This window comes from Euleptes europaea, chromosome 6, assembly GCF_029931775.1.
Source record: "Euleptes europaea isolate rEulEur1 chromosome 6, rEulEur1.hap1, whole genome shotgun sequence".
In the NCBI taxonomy this organism is placed as follows: Eukaryota; Metazoa; Chordata; class Lepidosauria; order Squamata; family Sphaerodactylidae; genus Euleptes; species Euleptes europaea.
In genome coordinates this window covers 59406145-59424660 of record NC_079317.1, presented here as the reverse complement: position 1 = coordinate 59424660, position 18516 = coordinate 59406145, and the positions used below count along the sequence as shown (strand labels likewise).

The 18516-nt window shown below is 44.4% G+C and overlaps 1 protein-coding gene across 5 annotated transcripts in view; it reads right to left on the bottom strand.

Moving 5' to 3' along the window:
• Positions 1 to 1325: 1325 nt before the first annotated feature.
• The window catches only part of PACSIN3 (protein kinase C and casein kinase substrate in neurons 3), a 32566-nt gene continuing 15375 nt past the window's right edge, over positions 1326 to 18516 (bottom strand). Inside the window, exons 1-11 of one of the 5 annotated variants that reach the window (XM_056851550.1) lie at positions 12873 to 13006; positions 10128 to 10228; positions 9366 to 9522; positions 8051 to 8286; positions 7542 to 7697; positions 6722 to 6897; positions 6414 to 6534; positions 5135 to 5268; positions 4373 to 4438; positions 3807 to 3967; positions 1326 to 1653 (exon numbers count right to left, since the gene is read on the bottom strand). In XM_056851550.1, coding sequence (XP_056707528.1) covers positions 1538 to 1653; positions 3807 to 3967; positions 4373 to 4438; positions 5135 to 5268; positions 6414 to 6534; positions 6722 to 6897; positions 7542 to 7697; positions 8051 to 8286; positions 9366 to 9522; positions 10128 to 10181 — 1377 coding nt within the window. In that variant the 5' untranslated portion in view covers positions 10182 to 10228; positions 12873 to 13006 and the 3' untranslated portion in view covers positions 1326 to 1537. Of the gene's footprint in view, positions 1654 to 3806; positions 3968 to 4372; positions 4439 to 5134; positions 5269 to 6413; positions 6535 to 6721; positions 6898 to 7541; positions 7698 to 8050; positions 8287 to 9365; positions 9523 to 10127; positions 10229 to 12872; positions 13010 to 18516 lie in introns of those variants that run through there. The other 4 variants (XM_056851554.1, XM_056851552.1, XM_056851553.1 and 1 more) reach the window with 4 other exon arrangements.

The window sequence follows — 18516 nt, the reverse complement described above, 5'->3', positions numbered from 1 at the left end:
TTAACCCTCAAATGTGTTCTCTCTCTAAATTGCACAAGAACAGAAGCCAGAAATCCTCTTGGAATAATATCCAGTAGAGGTTGCTTACAAAGCAGTCTCCCTCATTCTCAAAGTATGCTCTTAGATCACTGGCCCCTTTATATTAGATCAATGTCCTTTGTACTCTGTATCCCCCACCTCAAATAACCTGTTTTAGGATGCATCCTACACAGAACAATGGCTATAAAAGGAACAGGATAAGTCTTGTAGGGATCCATCGGTAAATCATGGGAAGACAGCAAAGCTCAGTGCATGACCAATAGGGAAAACTTTCTTGTACTAGAAGTTTAATTAGATTCTTACCATGTGACCCTACAAAGAACATCCTGCAAGAAAATCTTTTAACCAAGCTTCTTCAAGATCCTGCAACACATCTCGCTTTAATTCAGGATCCTTACTACTACATATAAGGTATTTTAATTTTAAAAATGGAGGGCAGGCAGCATGGTATAGCCAGATCTCGTCACATCTCGGAAGCTAAGCAGGGTCAGTACTTGGGAGACCTCCATGGAAAACTCTGCGAAAGAAGGCAATGGCAAACCACCTCTACTTCTTACTTGCATTGAAAGTCCCTTGCTGGAGTCGCCAGAAGTTGCCTGCAACTTGAGGACACTGTACACAAACAGTTTTTAAAATATTTAGGCACCACAGGTACTAGGGAAGGTGACCAACAATGCAATCCTATGGAGAGTTACTCCAGTATAAGGATATTAAAATCAGTGAACTTAGACTGGACTAACTCTGCACAGTATCGTATTGCAAGTCATTCATATGTTCTCTACTGAGAGCTGAGAAGGTTGACAAAAAACCTAATAATTATTATAAGTATTAAAACCTAATAATCACTATTATTAGGTTTTTTGTCAACTTTCTTGGTTGCCTGTTTCTTGGTTGCAGTTCTTTCTTCCCCTTTCTGTTTAGGCTCTACTGAAAGCTGACTGGGAACCTCAGCAAAATAATAATAAAAAATGATAATAAGTTCAAGTATTGGTATGAGTGCATAGATGATTATCACTGTATTTTCCAGTAGGGGTGGTGAGCGTGCAGCCAGAATGGCCAGCTGGGCCTGAGTCTAGGAGTAAATTTAAAGAGTTGCCATTTTTGCAGAAGGTTTGTAAAAAAAATCACTGTTGGCTTCAAGGACTGGGGGCGAGGATCATCTTGTCTGACTAGAGCAGGTTTGTTGTTGTATTCTCATTGTTCATGCAAAAAAAAAAAAAAAAGGCTTCCGAGCAGTTTGCTATGCAGGGTCCCCATTCCACCATCAAGCCCTTACAACACTCCAATTCAGAAAATGTTATACATCTTTATTAGAAAAATCACCATATTTCTAGAATTTTAAAATGAAGCATTGGTTATAAGAGAAGAGGACCCACAAGCGGTCCAGGTTGCTGCACATGGTTTTCAATGCGAGCTGGAGGCCAACGGTTTGGTGACCTCTGGCAGAATTGCACGCAAGACTCACACCTTAAAAGGTTGGGGGGTGGGGAGCAAGCAATCACGAAATGACCTTCTCAACATAATTAGCAGGATACAGTCCAACCTGACCAGTCTGAAGCTGGCCTTTGCACCAACCCTGTTCATCCTCTTCACTGATTTTCATTAGCTCGTCACCTAGAGGTTAAAAAAGAAAGAGACCCAGAGTAATTGAAACAAAGACCCACCAACTCACTCTCATCAAAAGATCAGGTGTTCACTAAAGTGTCATAAGACTAGTCCTCCTGCTTCCACAGTTTCCAGCAGGCAAAAATAGTAAGCTCAGCAGCTTACTATTTGCTCCACTGAGCAAAGTCTGAAGCCTTCCTCCAGCCTAAGGTAGGATATATGCCACTTATTCACAGTCAGTTCCATTTAAATCATTGAGTCCCATTTCCAAGTATTATCGGTGTTAGCCTCTATTCCCATCCACCTCCCAGCCATTTTACAGTGGGTCTATCGCAACAAGGCCATTCTACAGAGGAGCATCTTAAAGAAACGACTTTTGGGCAACAACAGCTGAGATGTCCCAGTATCTTTGGGCCTCTTCAATTGACTACAATCTTACAGAGTGAACGCCGGTATTTTGAACAGCCATGCAGGATTCACACATAGCAATTAGTGACATTAAAGTCCACTCAAAACAGGTGCAACCATCCTGACCTCTGCATGCCACAAAAAGCATAAGATAACCACCATTTCCCCCTCCACTTTTAAAAGGAAATGTCAATTTAAAAATAGTACACAGTGAGAACAACTTATCTTTTGGACCATCAATGTAAATGACTGGGCTTACTGAATAAGGAGGTGGATATAATACAATTTATATGGGATAAGTATGCTTCAATGATGGGCCAACCCAAGTTTCAAAAAGCGTAGTGACCCAATTGTGTATATGCTATGAAGCCTACAGAGCAAAACGAAAGTGTTGAATTACCCTTTGACAGGTATACTAGTCTGTTTACAACAGACCATTTTGGTTTTCAAAGCAGGAATGTAAATAGTTCAGCGCTCCTTCCTTTCTTATCTTCTTCCATGGGAGAAGATGGGAAACCAGGATGGTGCATGGAAGGAACTTGCACTTTGGCTTCCATCAGTTCACTCCAAACCATGCCCACCTACTGACAGAACTTGGTGTGCACAACTAGCAACCAAAAGTTAATTGCTTGAATTTGCACAGTCATCTCTTGACCTTCATGCTACAGAGATTCCTGTGGTACTCCATCAACCTGAAGTAAGGAAATTGGTGCTACTGCATTTAGTAATACCAACTAAACAGCTGAGACATTAGGCTTCATGCAGTCCCAATGTTGGTTTTGAAAGATTTTAGCACCTGCAAGAAGAGAGAATCAGATTTTTGCAAAAATAACAAAGTTAAAGCATGAATGAAAGATCTCCCCAAGATCCAGATAGTCCTTATAAAGTGCCCTTTTCACCCCACAATGAACTGGAGCTGTAAGATATAATTCTTATGTATTCTTCATGTTCTGCTGTAGTTTGGGTAGGATCAATCACTAGCCACAAAGCAGTCTTTTAAGCTAACTGACGATGGAGCCACTAGTCACACAGCAAACATAACAGTAACACTACCATGCTCCCACAACCAACCTGAAATCCAAGAAAGCAAAGGAGTGATAATGCTCAGCTTATCATATCACTTTTAGCAAAGAATGATACTTCTCCACCTAATTAGGTACATGTGGCTTACATTTAAAAGGTCACCTTGAGGTTAGCAGCCACCTAATTCTACAGTTTGCTTCCTTTTGTTGGAAGCTGCCCAGCTCCAACTTACAGCAGGCTTGCAGTTCATTTCTTGAAGTTTGGTTATGCCTCCAGCAGTGTGAGCAAGGTAAAGCCACACACTACACTAAACACTGGTCTATTTTGAAAGAACTAAAGGTCTCTTACATGGAAAAATACAGGAAAACAATTTGTCACGAGTTCGTCCTGGCAATGCACTAGAAGACCCAGGATCAGCAGCCTGGAGAGACCTCTGCATCACTACTGTGCAGATTTTCCTCTCAGCCAAGTTGGTGCCTTTCCCATGAACTGCCCCCTTGTGGGGCGGGGGGGAGGAAGCAACACTTCCGCATTTCATTACTATGCTACACTTCCGCAGCCCCTTAAGCATAGACTGCCAGCTCCTGAACAGCTCAACAAAATGATTGTGTGGGATTCTCTCAGGAACCTGGTGAAAAGAGTCCAGGGCCATCTAGATCCTAAAGGGAACCTTCCATTCATCAGCCCAAGAGAAGAATAGCAAGCAAATTAGAAGGTTAGTGCATTTGTACCTGCTTTAAAGCTCAGCTCATCAGCCTCTTGTCCTGTGTAATCATACAGTGCTCGCACCCGTACGCCTGGTACCTTTCTATCTTCCTCGTGCCCGTTGACCTCCAGGCACTTCTTCGGAGTGTCCTCATCTGACCACTCCAAGATCTCTTCTTTGCCCCCACTGTACAAGTTTTAGGGGAGGGAGGGGGAGAATAGAAAGAAGAGTTACTTAGATATTCACAATAAAAAACAAAACATGCACCCACCCACCCCATGCAAATCATGCATTTTTCTTTGAAGAACACATCATGATATATATATAAGAGGCAGGTGGAAAAGGTGAATGTCTTGTTTGAAAAAGACCAGAAAACTAGCAAGATAGTAGGCATTCAACAGCTCATGTAACCTTAAGCAAATGCTGAGTGGCTCCAAATTAGAGCAGAGAGGTAGTATAGTCCATTTGGAGGAAAAGGGAGTATGCTACAGAGCTCCATCTCCTTAACTGAAAGGACAGAAGATGATACAAGGAAAAGAAAGGCAGAGAGACCCTGTATGCAGATAATCCCTGAAGAATCTTTATACTAACTTCATACATGCTGAGGCCCTCAAGGTATCATAGAAGTGGCTGTTTTGCTCCTCTTGGTGTGAAAACCTGTGGATTGGCAAATAAGGCCTTTAACTGGGAAAGGCAGATGGACAGCACAGCGCCACATTTCTCTGCTTCTAGTGACAAGTGTCATTTATGGCAACGCACCAGGTTTTACACTGGTGAGACTTAAGCTAGTAGTAGTATAGGAGAGCAGGATTTCATGTGTCCATATTACAGTCCTGAGATCAAGAAAACCTGAATTTACCAGCTTCAATACAGGCCTACATGACCATAATGGAAGTTCCACCCAAGCAGTTCTAATGTGTTTATGTAGGAAACAAACACAGATTCAGAATCCAGAGCTACTGGTGTTCCAGCTGGAAGAGCATATTTCCCAAGGTTAGTGACAGCTGGGTGGGAATATCCTGCCAGCATCCTCACTCTACTGAGTGCTGAGGGATGGAACAAATCAAAGTATAGCCACATTAGGGGGGAGCAGAGGAGATGCAGGATGCCAGCACTAGCTCTGGCCCTCCCAGCTGGCCCCAACAAGAGACTACAGAACGCAATCCATTAGTCTTCTAAATTTATCTTACAACTTGCAAGGACTCCACTTTGGAGAATACTGATTAATAAAGCCATAAAAGGGAGATAAAAATACAAAAGTCTTCTGTCCCCCAGTTCCAACAAATAATTCACCTTACCAGCAGTGTTGCTTTTCCTGCTCTGGGACTGAATGATACAAGCTGCCTCCGTTACCTTTGCTTTGTCTGTGGAGGGGTCTGTTTGACTCCATCCCCCGCTGGCACAATACTGGTCAAGGTCACATCTTCATTACTTTTACTGCTTTTTTCCTTCTTGCTGATCGGTCGCTGTGTCTCAAGGGACCATTCCTAGAAGGAAGAAAAGATTTGGTCCCAGCTCCAAAAAGCTTTGGAAAAATTAAATGAGGGTGTCTCCCCAACACAAATGAAAAAGATGCAGAGGATTGAGGGGGACACAACTTTTCTATTACACAAGACAGACAATCCTAGAGACTCAGGGTTAAACTAGAGAAGATGGCAGTAGGCCCGTGAGTCAGAAATGGGTCATTGCCCAATGCTTATTAAAGGCTGTAGTGTGCTTTCAAAGTGCATTAGAGCCAGGCCTAAGGTGGCTAAGGACTCTTCCTCAATCTGTGTTCCACCATCACTCCTAGGGTTCTTCATAGGGTTGCCATGGGTGGGGATGGGGGGGGGGGCATGCAACATTGCTAATGTTGCTGCATTACTTTCAGGGAAATCCTGGAGTAAAACTATAGAGTTTCTGACAAATTCCTAGAGCTACGCTATGTCACTTTCAAGTTTTCCCTGGAAACAATGTAGAGACATCAGTCACTTTTTAAAACATTTTCTCCTGCCGCCACTCTGAGGGCTGCCAGCAGATTTCCCAACCACAGTGAGAGGCGTGGCCTGCCCTAAATCTTCACCTTGGGAGGAAAACAGGCTTTTTTACAAGGTCGGGGAATATGGATAAAAGCTTCGGTACCCCTTCCAGCCTGGCCTTAATATTCTTTAGTAGGAATTCAGTCACTGTCACATCCAGTTTGGCCTTCAGTAGATGTGGGGATGAATACTAGGGGAAAGAATTCATAGAACAGGCCACAGTCCTCCTAGACACACCATGTATCAGCTAACTCAGGCCTAGCCAAGAAATTGGTACAGTTGGACCCACATCACAGAGCAAGACTAGGTTTCAGAGGTCATCAGCATCACCCAGGGAGCACTCTGTTTGCACACCATTGCCATACCCTTTTCAATAATGGACTCAGATGTCAGACCGTATTCTGGAGCCCACCTTTTTCTCAACAAGGAGATGGACCCAAGCTGTTGTTTCATTAGGTTGCACTCATCACGTTGTGTATATTGTGCCTTCTTTTTAAAAAGCATTTTTCTGAAGAAGGGGCGAATATTTATTCAGGTAGAATGAGAGAAGGCGGTGTTAAACATGTTTTGAAAAAGAGGTTTTATAGTGTATCCTGCCAGGAGAAATACCCTACCTCAAACTGAGGCCAGTTCATAGCCATGCCTGGCCCATGGACATTGCGCCACCACTTCAGATCCTCGTGGTCATTTGCAGCCATTATTCCCTGATACAGACCCCGGTACAGTGCATGGAAGCTGCAGTTAAGAGAAGGGGGAGGGGGAAGGCATCAAAAATTCTGTTGAACGGCAACCATAGCATGGAGCTATGCATGCTGGGGTAGATTTTCATAGTGCCCGGTTAGCCTTTCTGGACTGAACAACTCTTTCTCCTACCACAGTGGAATCCAGAGGGCAAAGAACTGCCCTATGTCTCGACACACACCTCTCATTGGTAGACAGGTTGAGATGGTTGTGCAGATCCAAAAACATCTCCTTGAAGAAACACAAGCGTTTACACTCTGCCTCCTGGCAGCTTTCAAAAACTTGCTCCATGTCTTCCATGTAGCGAGGGTTGTATCGGTTCAGCTCCTCCAGCATCTTCTCATACTGATCCTTGCACTACAGGGAGCCAGAAAAACAAGCAGCCATAAACAACAGGATTATTCAGCTCCTCCTCCATGTACAACGCTAACCTAAATTTGCCTTATAGCTAAAAGCACCAGGGCCCGTGATTTGACCATTGTGGCAAACCTATTGTTGCTGATTTTGCCAGAAAAGCAGGGTGAAGGGTTCATCCCTCATTCTCACATTTAGTGGGGGACAGCCCATCCTGACTTTACGACAAAGCCCCCAGCTCCTCAATTTCTTATCCCTAGCATTTTCTGACTTCTGAAGAGGTAGCAACAGTCTACTGAGGGACAAGGACCAAGGGAGGGGCCATGGCTCAGTGGTAGAGCATCTGCTTGGCATGCAGAAGGTCTCAGGTTCAATCCCCAGCAATTCCAGTTAAAGGAACTAGGCAAGTGGGTGATGTGAAAGACCTCTGCCTAAGTCCCTGGAGATCCGCTGCCGGTCTGAGTAGACAATACTGACTTTGATGGACCAAGGGCAGCTTCATGTGTTCAACTTAAACATCAGCCTACTGAAGCTCTGTACTTCCTTCCTCACTTACAGAAAACCAGCCAAGTTGGCCTTTGTTTTAAAAATCCTCCTCAGCCCAAGAGCACCTCAATAGCCCAAATCCTGCTTCCTACACCAGGTACCTTCTCTGCTTCTTGCGCACATTTCTCCACACGCTCCTGAAGTTTACGCATCTGTTCCTGTGAGATGGAAGAATCTGCTTTGGCATGATTCTCTCGTGTCTGTGCAGTCTTCTCTTCTTTCCGAGAGCCATGGTAATTTTTCTTCAAAGTTTCCACCTAACACAGATATCACATTAAATATTGTACCAGACAGCTGCAGGACTGTTTTTTGTCAATGCAGAAGGCTGCAACCTTCCCTAACAAAGATCACTTCCTAACTTGGCCATCCACTCAGAATACCCACAGTGGAAAAAGACTGCTGTGCCATACATGTACTCGTACAGATTTGGCAAGCATTAGAGTCAGCATCTCAGAAACACCCGTCTATGAAATACAGGCCCAACGTAGGCATCGGCTAAGTGGCCAAATAGCTAATTCAACTGCAAGGCACAGCATAAAGACTATTCTGAGGCAGACTACCTTCGCAATCTCGGATGCTGCCTCCCCTCCCAACCACACCTCTCACTCACATCCTTCAACTTCTTCACCCAGGGCTTCTGAGCCTTGCGGAATCCATCCTCTGCTTCTTTTGTCTCTTTGAAGCCACCGATCATCTGCTTATGGTAGGCTTCCTTCTGCCATGCCTTTATCTTGTCTGAGTCTTCACCAGCCAGACGGTTCCGTACTTCTAGATGGATCTCACTGAGCTTATCCGCAGCAGTCAGGAACGCATGCCAGGCTTTTTCCAGTGTGCCGTACTGAGGGCCTAGTGGAAGCAACCAAGGCATCATGGCAATGTAAAGATGCCAAATCCAGCAACCAGGTTCACAAGCCAGCCTCCATCCCTTCCCAACAGCATTAGTCCTACAGATGCTCAAATCAGGTTTGTAATCCGCTGCCCAAAGAAGCAATGAGGGGCTGTGACTCAGTGGGACAGCATCTGCTTTGCATGCAAAAAGTAAAGAACTCAGTCTCCAGCATCTCCAATTAATAGGATCGGGTTAGATGTGAAAAATCGCTCTATCTGAAACCCTGGAGAGTTTATGCCAGAGCAGACAACACTGACCTTGACAGACCAATGGTCTGAGAATGTCACCTTCATTTGTGTGGAATACAAGTAGAGCCAATGTCAGTAGCTAAATGGTCTACACTGCTTAGGTGTAACTAGAATACACTGACACAACCTCAGAATCACTGTGCCACAAAGACCTATCTTCAGAGTTCACAAAACAACATTTCTTGTGCTGAGGAATGATCCCACAGTTTGAACTCTGGATTTAAGTCTCCCTGCTGCCTATTCATTAGCGTAATACACAGCCCTTCTGCACTGCTAGGTGAAAGCATGCTTCTGGCCCCTTCTACAAGCTTTTCTGCTGTGCTTGTTGAGGTGCTGGCTGAATTCTTTAGTCTATTTAGTCTAATAATTTGCACTCATCCATAGGCCAGTGGCTGAAAGAAGCCACTCGCCGTTACATTTCCATATGGAGCAGTGCCTGTTCCCCCTTCCTCAAATTCATCTTATAAACTTCAAGAGGGCAGTCCTGCAAAACTGGAAATCATTCAGCAACTTGCCTTGGTTTAAATAAAGCCATTTGTTGCAAGACAAGTCACTGAGAAACACTTCTGAAGTCCTGGTTCTTAGAAAGATGTCTCAGAGCAGCCTGATTTATTCAACTGCTTATATCAGCTGATTGGGACGGGCGTAGGTAAGTCAGGTGGGAAAAATCACAAGATTCTGGTACTATTTAGGCGCACCAGCCTTCCTTGCATGGTGTTGCAACTGCCCTCCTCCCTTGAAGAGGTTGCCAGCCCACCCCTGAGCGACGTGCCTCTTTTCTGTCTTACCCTTCTCCACAGCGCTCCTCCATTTGCGGGCCCAGTCTGTTAACTGCTGGGCATAGCTCTTCTCGATTTTGGCTCTCTCCTGGAAGCAGGAGATGAGGTCATTACACAGTCGGTTGCCATCGTCCACTCGTTTCACTGTCCGCTTGTAGTTGCCAGGCTGAAATTAGAGAACTCTGTCAGTCCTTTTTGTGCTCTTTCCAGACTTATGTTAGGTAGGGTTGCCAACCTCCAGGTAATAGCTGGAGATCACCTGCTATTACCACTGATCTCCAGCTGACAGAGATCAGTTCCCCTGGAGAAAATGGCTGCTTTGGCAATTGGCATTTAAGTCCCTCCCCTCCCCAAACCCCACTCTCCTCAATCTCTGCCACAAAAACCTCCCACCGATGGTGAAGAGGGACATGGCAAACCTAATCTTAGGGGCCAGAAGCAATGAATAATGCTCCAATGAGGAACAGGCTATCCTGCTGAATTGCAGAATGGCTTCCATTTAAGTACCCACCCAAATTCTCTCCAGGAATATGGAAGGGGAGGAAAAGTCATTAGGGTGTTGTGCTCTGATCACACATTCCAAGCTTTATTCAGTACTAAAGTTAGAGCCATTTACAAAAATATGTGTCTCTAGATATCTGATGTCAGCTTGCTGTCATGGCCCTTTACTTGGGGGTGGGCACAGAAGCCATGAGGGACGATCAGTGTTTCTCAGTATTTCCTTCCCTGCCCCAAGAGGAGCACTTTTTGTCCTCTCTAGTCCCTTCTTACCTCCCAGAAACTACCATTGGATGCTTCCCCGCCAGTATCATCCTCCGATGACATCACTCTGGTTTCCTTGCAGCAGAGAATTTTTGCAGATTTTGGTGCAGCTGGGAAGAAAAACAAACAAATGCTAGGCATGCAGTAGGACATTGGAACTCAGCCAAGATATTGCAGGCAGGGAATCATTCATCTCAAATAAAGTAGCTCTAGTTTAGCAACACTGAACAACAGCCAAGGGAAACACCTAACCAATGAGGCAACTGGGTTGGTAGTTTCACATACTATTAGCACCAACGTCACTGCAGGGCTTGCTGGTTCATTTTAGGAGGATACCACTTACAGGCCAAACTCTTCTTTCCCTAAAGGTGGGTGGGATTGTGGGAAGGGCCAGCCTGCCGTCTGTACAGAATATATAAAGGCTCTGTTGCTCCAGAGCAAACCCACAGAGCAGCTACCTTCGCTTCAAATTCAGTGCTTGATTTGGAGTTTGGGAAGTGTCTTGAGAAAGTAGATGGCTTTTACCTATTTGTGCAAAAAGCTTCCAGCTTTTTATCTTGGGATAGCCAGTCTCCACAGAACATGGCACTCTTACAATGTTTTTCTGATGAAGGGACCATTACACATGCATAGTTAAAGGAACTGGATGGTTTTGCATCCAAGCCCCCAGGTTCCGATGGACCCTAACTATCCTATGGAGGATTCCTCAGTCACGGCCATGTTAGTTTGGTGCAGAGAACAAAACCAAGTCTTGCGCATCTTAAAGACTAATACCTTTATTGTAGTATAAGATGCCACAGGCTAGATCACACCTCATCAGATGCATGAAGTGAAATATGCAGATTTTAATTTATAGAGGGAGAAAACTGTGAACTGTAGGGTTCAATGGCCAAAAAATTCAAGAGGTATAATCTGCAATATTTTCACATAAAAGCATATAAGATCAGCATAGTGGACTTATCTTAACCTACATGATCTTACACCACTAGTAGTTCTTGAAGATTATACAGACTATGATAGCATTATATAGCACTGCTAAAGATTAGAACAAAAAAGTATACTTTTCCAAGGCAGAAGAACATTATTAAGTATAGTATCTTATAATACCAGTTTGGATGACGCCTGTGCCAAAAAGAGAGAAAGGGAACTTCAGCTTTTCAATATGAAATCAGGAGGATTAAATGGATCACATGTAATAAAAACCGAAGACCACAGGAAAAGCCAAGGACTCTCCACATTTTGAAAAAACTCCTGACCAAATGCCAGGCTGGAAAATATGTGGTCATGTGGGCAGTTTCTGTGCATAATCTGGCAGTTCTAAATTGCATTTTCTTGTTCCATGGACATGCTTCTAGGTCTCAGCATCATAAATACACTCAGGGGGTTACCGCATTATGTATTCCCAGCGATGTATTAAGAGTTTGAAAATGTTATAAAAAATACTGTTCGCACTTTGTTTGGCCCCTTTAGCTGTGAAGTCTTCCAACCATTTTTTAGCCGTGGCATCCAAAAACCCTTTTAAAGCGATGTTTTTTATAACATTTTCAAACTCTTAATACATCGCTGGGAATACATAACGCGGTAATCCCCTCAGTTACTGCAGGCAGTGTTACAAAACACTTCAGAACCAAACAGAATTTGAAATAGCTTTCCTGTAGTCAAGGGGTACAACACCTTAACCAAGCAGATTTATCCCTGCCTCATAGTCGCCAATGGCCCATATCATTGCAGAGCCCAACCCATTCCCCTTCATCCTGCTATCCAATAACAAGAAGTTTTGCCTAGACAAAAAGCATATCCAATTGTTCACTAAAATGAAGCAAGTAAATTTACATGGTGAAATCAAATTGCAGACTTAAGAACTTGGGGTTTAAAGGTACAAGAAACTTAGATCCTTTGGCTGTGGCGCTGTTACTGCCAGTAGAACGGCTGCAGTTCAGCAGGTGCCCTAGCAGCCTCACTCCTCTGGGTGTGCATCCCATCATGATAATCTGGACGTGTGGCAATCCATTCATTATTAGCTCTGTGCAAATGGACTATGATTGTGTCAATGACCTACTTCCAACATTTAAGCATTATGCACTATATATAGCAAGTGCAGATCCCTAAGTTTCTGTGACAGTGGGATTTCCACAGCCACCTTACTAAGATACAGCTCATTAAGACTATTCATGGTTAATGGCTGACAGATATACTTCACTCCTGCTATTGCCCCAGGCACATTCCTGGTTATAAAAATCTCACCCACACCCTGGGAAGGTATCTGCTAGCACTGATGGCAAGGCACAGCTTACACAGCCCAAGTGGCCAGGTTGTCTTTAAGCCCCTTGTGGCATTTGTTTTCCATGATTCTAAGACAGAATTACCGGTAGACCTATCTGGTTAAGTCTACCTGCCATATCAGCTTTCCCCAAGACCTCGGGAAAGTGCTTTTTAAAAAAAGTATTGCCCTCTTACCACTGCACATTCTAGCTTACCTGTTAACAACAGAAACAAACCACTAACAAAGTCAGAAGTCTCAACCACTGCTAGAAGGGCTCTCTTATTCCTAGTCTATTAAGAGTCCCATATTCTACAGAGTGCCCTGACCTGGACAGCTCAGGTGAACCCAATCTCGTCAGATCTTGGTAGCTAAGAGACCACCAAGAAGTCCAGGGCAATGGCAAACCACCTCTGGTCACCATAAGTCTGCTGCAACCTGACAACACTTCACACACACATTCTACAGGGTATATAGCTTGGTTCCTTACATACCTAGATGCAAGAAGTCAGGGTGCCAGGGCTGCAGAGGGGTCTCCTGGGCTCTTCCGCTTGCTAAGTTTGCTGGAAAAGGCAGAGAAGAGACAGCTTCCTTGCTAGTTCTAGCTGGTCTGAGTCAAACGTTCTCAGTCCATCTCTATGAGAACTACAGCAGCCTTTACACCCCAGTGTACTTTTCCTTCTCTGTGGAATCCAGGGTGGGGCATCCCCAATATAGAAGCAGCAGCTACCCCCTGCTTCCCAAGGTGTCTCACTTCAGCACACTGAAGAAATGCCAAGTCCCAATGTAAGAAGATGCCTCGGAGTTAAAATAGAAGCATTGGGGTGGCATGACAGCATGTAGCAGGGAAAAGGGCCTGGTCATAACAGCTGAACAAAGCAACAGCTCCTCCCCAACCGGAAGGAGCCAAGACAAACATGGATCTCCTGGCGGCACAGCATGGGCACTGGGCCCAGTTCTCCCATCTGTCCCAAAGACTCATCCTTATTTCCTCTTCTGGCTAAGGCACAGCCAGGACACAAGCCCTTATCACACTTGTTTTGGGTTAGGTTTTATGCTTCCCATCCACAGAAGACTCAACGGGATAAAGCACTGAACAGGATCTGTTGAACTACTGGCCAGTTTTTGCCCCAGGAAACATGGGGATAGTTTGTACAGTCCATGCCCCAGACTATGTCCTTTCCTTATAAGCATCTCTGCATAGGAACAAGTGTTTTCCAGTGTATTGTCCCTACCATTTTTTCATTTCATACTCCCAACAGCCCCCTGGAAACACTGTGGTTGTTACAGATCCCCCCAATCACACCATCCCTTTATTTCTTTATTTATTTCTGACTTTGCATAAGTCTCAAGCTACTTGCAATCCAGCCCTTTGTTTTGCCATCCTGCAGAAGAGCTGCTATAATCTGCAGGTATCAGTCAACTGGGAACACTTTTAGCACTAATTAAAAAACAAAAGCCACACATGAAGTCCGCCACAAACTATTGACTAACCCCACGGAAGAAGCACATAATGCAGGAGCTGTACTGAGAAAACCTGAAGGTAAAATCGTTCAGTACAAAGAGCAACAGACATAGCAGGTTATGTTTACCACAATCAAACACTGTCATAGGAGCATGCCAAATCCCATAATCACAACAGGGAAGCAAAGTCAGAATGGCTCATTTTCCTATGAACCTATATAGGTTTGTCTCATTCTGAGGTACTAATCTCTTGCTCAGATAGTCACCCAGCATTTTTAAATGCCAGAAGTTACCTTGTTAAATTTAGGGACTTATATTACCAACTACACTCTTATGGAAGAGCCACTTTCTTCCACAGAGAAGACACACAGCAGAGGATTGTAAGGTAGCTCTGCACAGGAAGAACATCCTAAATGGGAGGAAAAAAACATTTATTTGGGATACATGACCCTCCTTTGAAAACTCTGGCTTAACTTTATATAGGATACATTAAAGTCCATTTATATTTGAGCAATTGTAGTATTTCTTTGAGCCTTAAAAATAGGGATGAAAATCATGACACCTTTAAAACATACATAAGAGTGGAAATTTTCCCTAGTGTAGTTTAGTAAAGAAAAAAAACCCTATGTTTTTAAGCTTCCATAAATAGTTTCCTTGAAATGTTTTTTTCAATTTAAGTGTTTGACTCTTGGTTCACCAGCTTTCATGATCTAGCCAAAGATAGTAAGTGTGCCTCACCAACTGAATTCAGGTGACAATACAAGTACGAATAACTGACTGTCACATTTGAATTCCTTTCTCTAAACAAAAAGGGCCAGAACAGGGGTGTCAAACATAAGGCCCAAGGGCCAGATCCAGCCCCTTGAGAGCTATTATTATTATTATTTTATTAAATTTCTACCCCACCCTCCCCTGCCTAGTCTAGGCTTAGAGCGGCTCACATAATAATATAGTATACAATACAACAAAACATTTATTTAAAACAGCCCTGTAACATCAATAATTAAAAGACAAAAATGTCCAATGGCGCCCCTAGAATGTAACATGTAGTCACAGCCGAGCGAGTAGATAGTACACAGCCCCATAAGGGGAAGAAGAAGTAGCAGCAGTGGAGGTTGGGCCAGTGAGCCAGTCAAGGCAGCCACCCTCCCTCCAATTCTCAATCTGGGCTGGGGAGGCATGGCCCGGCCCGACCAAGTGACATCTATGTCAGATCTGACCCTCGTAACAATTGAGTTCAACACCCCTGGGCTAGAAGACTGCTTTAGGGAGTAGGGTAGAAAAACTGGATCACAGATTTTCTACTCTGTTGAGCTGGAATGCTGAACAGAAGCATTTCTGGGGCTGCAGGGAGTCATGCACAACAGTGCAGGGTCTTCTCGGCCAAGGGAGCCATGAAGGAGTCTCTTTCAGCCTTGTGATCAGAGGACCAGATTGGCTATCCCACACTGCAGCAGAGGTGGAGAATAGCTGCATGTTTTACGGTATAGTCTTAGTCTATCCAGAAAGAAATTTGAGTCAGAAGGTTGGAGCAAAGGGCACAGAGATCCAATGTTCATGCCTTCTGTAGATTTTATATCACGCCCCTTCACTATAAGTCACCATGTTGGTTTCTTCTATTACAGCTGCTGGGGACTGCACATGCAGCTGAATTTTGCTCTGCTTTGATATCGGAGGTGTTGCAAACTTCTGCACAGCTGGCTTTGTTAGACACAGCACTGTACAGTGAAGTTGAAAAGGAGTGTGCTCGAGCAACCAGACTCATACCCGTTGTCAGCAGACTGCTTACCCCTTCCAAGATAAACTTCGCAATGTTTTTGGGGTAATTATTAATAGGTAATGTTAAAGGTGACGAATTTCAGACTAACAGCCATGTCTTTAAGATGCTGCAAGACTAGTTTTTAAGTATATTAATGTCAGACTATTTAAAAGTTAACTCTTCTGCAGAGAGAGAATCCGGTTTATCAGACAAGGACCCTTCAAGAACCCCCTTCCTTAGACACAAGGACATTGCATCTATTTGTATACTTCTTAATCACACAGTCTTCGTCACACACACCAATGCTCTTCATAAACCAAACTACCAGGATACTGTAATACACAACCAGTAACAAGAAATATAGCCTTGAGCCTTAGGGTTGCCAACCTCCAGGTGGTGCTATAACTATCACAGCACTCAGCCTCAAGACCTAATATTCTTAAATAACTGCTTAGAACTATGCAAGAAAGAGAGGGGGAGAGAGATGGGGGGGCCCACAGAAGTACATAAATTATATGCGGTGGCAAAAGCAAACACCATATTTCTATCTAATTACAAAGGCAATGTGGAAATACAATATACAAATGCAAATACAAATGCAATCCAAAGTGTCCAGAAAAGAATGTAACCTTAAAGTCCTGTCAAAACAGTTTGGCAAGCGGATGTGGATTTAAGGTTACATTCTTTTCGGGACACCTTGGATTGTATTTGTATTTGCATTTGTATATTGTATTTGCACATTGCAATTACATAGAAATATAGTGTTTGCTTTTTCCGCCGAGTGTAATTTGTGTACGCACTTCTGTGCTCCCCCCTCCCCCTCTCTTTCTTGCATAGTCCTAAGTAGTTATTTAAGTATATTAGGTCTTGAGCCTGTGTGCTGTGATAGTTATAGCATTGTCGTTTTCAGCATAGGGTTATTTTTCGGTTATTGCATGTTATAACCTCCAGGTGGTGGCTGGAGATCTCCTGCTATTACAACTGATCTCCAGCCAATAGAGATCAGTTGACCGGTAGAAAATGGCCACTTTTGCAATTGGACTCTATGGCATTGAAGTCCCTCCCCTCCCCAAGCCCTACCCTCCTCAGGCTCCGCCCCCAAAATCTCCAGGTATTTCCCAACCCAGAGCTGGCAACCCTATTGAGCCTCCAGTTCCAAGGGATTCAGTTATTTAGATGGGTTTTAGGTGACAAAAAACAAAACCACCACCCTGGTTTCATCCTTGTAAACTTTGTGTTTCTGGATTTAATTTAAAAAATGTGATCATTCATACTGTACAAAAGGCAAGTGCCAATCAAGGCAAATTATTAAAAGGGAAAGGACTTTCCATTTATTCAAAGGGCCCCAGTTCACAGCTTTCTGACACGCAGTGCTGAAGACCATGCTAGCGTGGAGCACAAACATTCCAGGAAGTCTGGATACAAATTATGTACCTCTCTAGGTTTACTGAAAGCAGAGCCTCCTCCCTTTGCACCACCCTTCGATACTTCCACTCAAGTGCCCAGGGCACTATCTGGGTGTATTAGAAATATCTCCACCAGAAACCTGTTGACAACCATCTCTGGATGCCTCCACAGTGGACAGTAATATGAAAACAGGGAAGCTTCCCTGAGGGCCACAGTCAGCCCAGGACACCTGTTTACAGTTTTGCAAGTGTGGCACTAAGAAACAAGGTTGTGCAGACAAAAGAGAACTCTTATTAACCAATTTTTCATCCACACACAACACCATGACAAGGACTTGGGGTTCAGAGGCCATCTAGGTTAGACCTTTACACTCAGTATGAATGAATGCAATTGATTTTAACGAATTTCCTTGCTGGTATGAGGCGGTCCGGACTGATATGGATTCACACAGGATGTGGACTTCAGTGGCTCATCACTACTTGCTTTCTCTTCATAGCTGAGGAATAATGTTGTAGGGCTGTCAATTCGGTTCGGCCCGAACTGAAAATCAGCCGAATTTCCCTTGATTCGGCGGTTTTTAGTTCGGACGGATCCGAACTCAAAACTGGCGGGCAACCGGGGGGGCCGAATTCAGCGAGTTCGGGAGTTCGGCGAATAAATTCGGCCAATTCGGCCGTCAGTAAGCAGCATAACCGTCAGTAAGCAGCATTCTCCTCCCCCGGCCAATCGGTGGCCAAGCTGGGTCTTCTTCTGGCCAATCAGTCAGGATTGAGTGCTGGAGGAATCAGCTGATGTGCGGCCGGCCGGGGAAAGAGAGAGAGAGAGGGAAATCCTCATGTGTGTGTGAGGGGGTGCTTGTGCACATTCGCTCCTTTCCGTGGCTGCAGGGGGCGCATTTTTTGGGGTACCGACCCCAAACTTTCAGGGGATATTCAGACAGGTTTTTTTAAGAGACCACCCAAGTTTTGTAAACATTGGGTCAGGGGGTCCCGAGATATGGGCTCCCCCCCTTTTTTCTTTCCATGGCTGCAGAGGGCGCATTTTTGGGTGTGCCGACCCCAAACTTTCAGCGGAGCATCAGACTAGGCTTCTTAAGATACCCCCCAAGTTTTGTAAACATTGGGTCAGGGCCCCCCGAGATATGGGCTCCACCCCTTTTTCCTCTCCCCCCTTTTCCATTTTCGTGGCTGCAGGGGGCGCTTTTTTGGGGGTTCAGCCCCCAAACTTTTGTCATAGCTTCAGAGAATCCCTCTTAAGAGACCACCCAAGTTTTGTAAAGATGGGTTCAGTGGGGGCTGAAATATTGGCTCCCCCCCTTTTCTCTTTCCATGGCTGCAGGGGGCGCATTTTTGGGTGTGCCGATCCCAGACTTTCGGCGGAGCTTCAGTCAAGGCTTTTTAAGAGACCACCCAAGTTTTGTAAACATTGGGTCAGGGGCCCCCGAGATATGGGCTTTCCCCTTTTCCCTATTGGGATGAATGGATCACCCTCGAGAGATGCATACATAT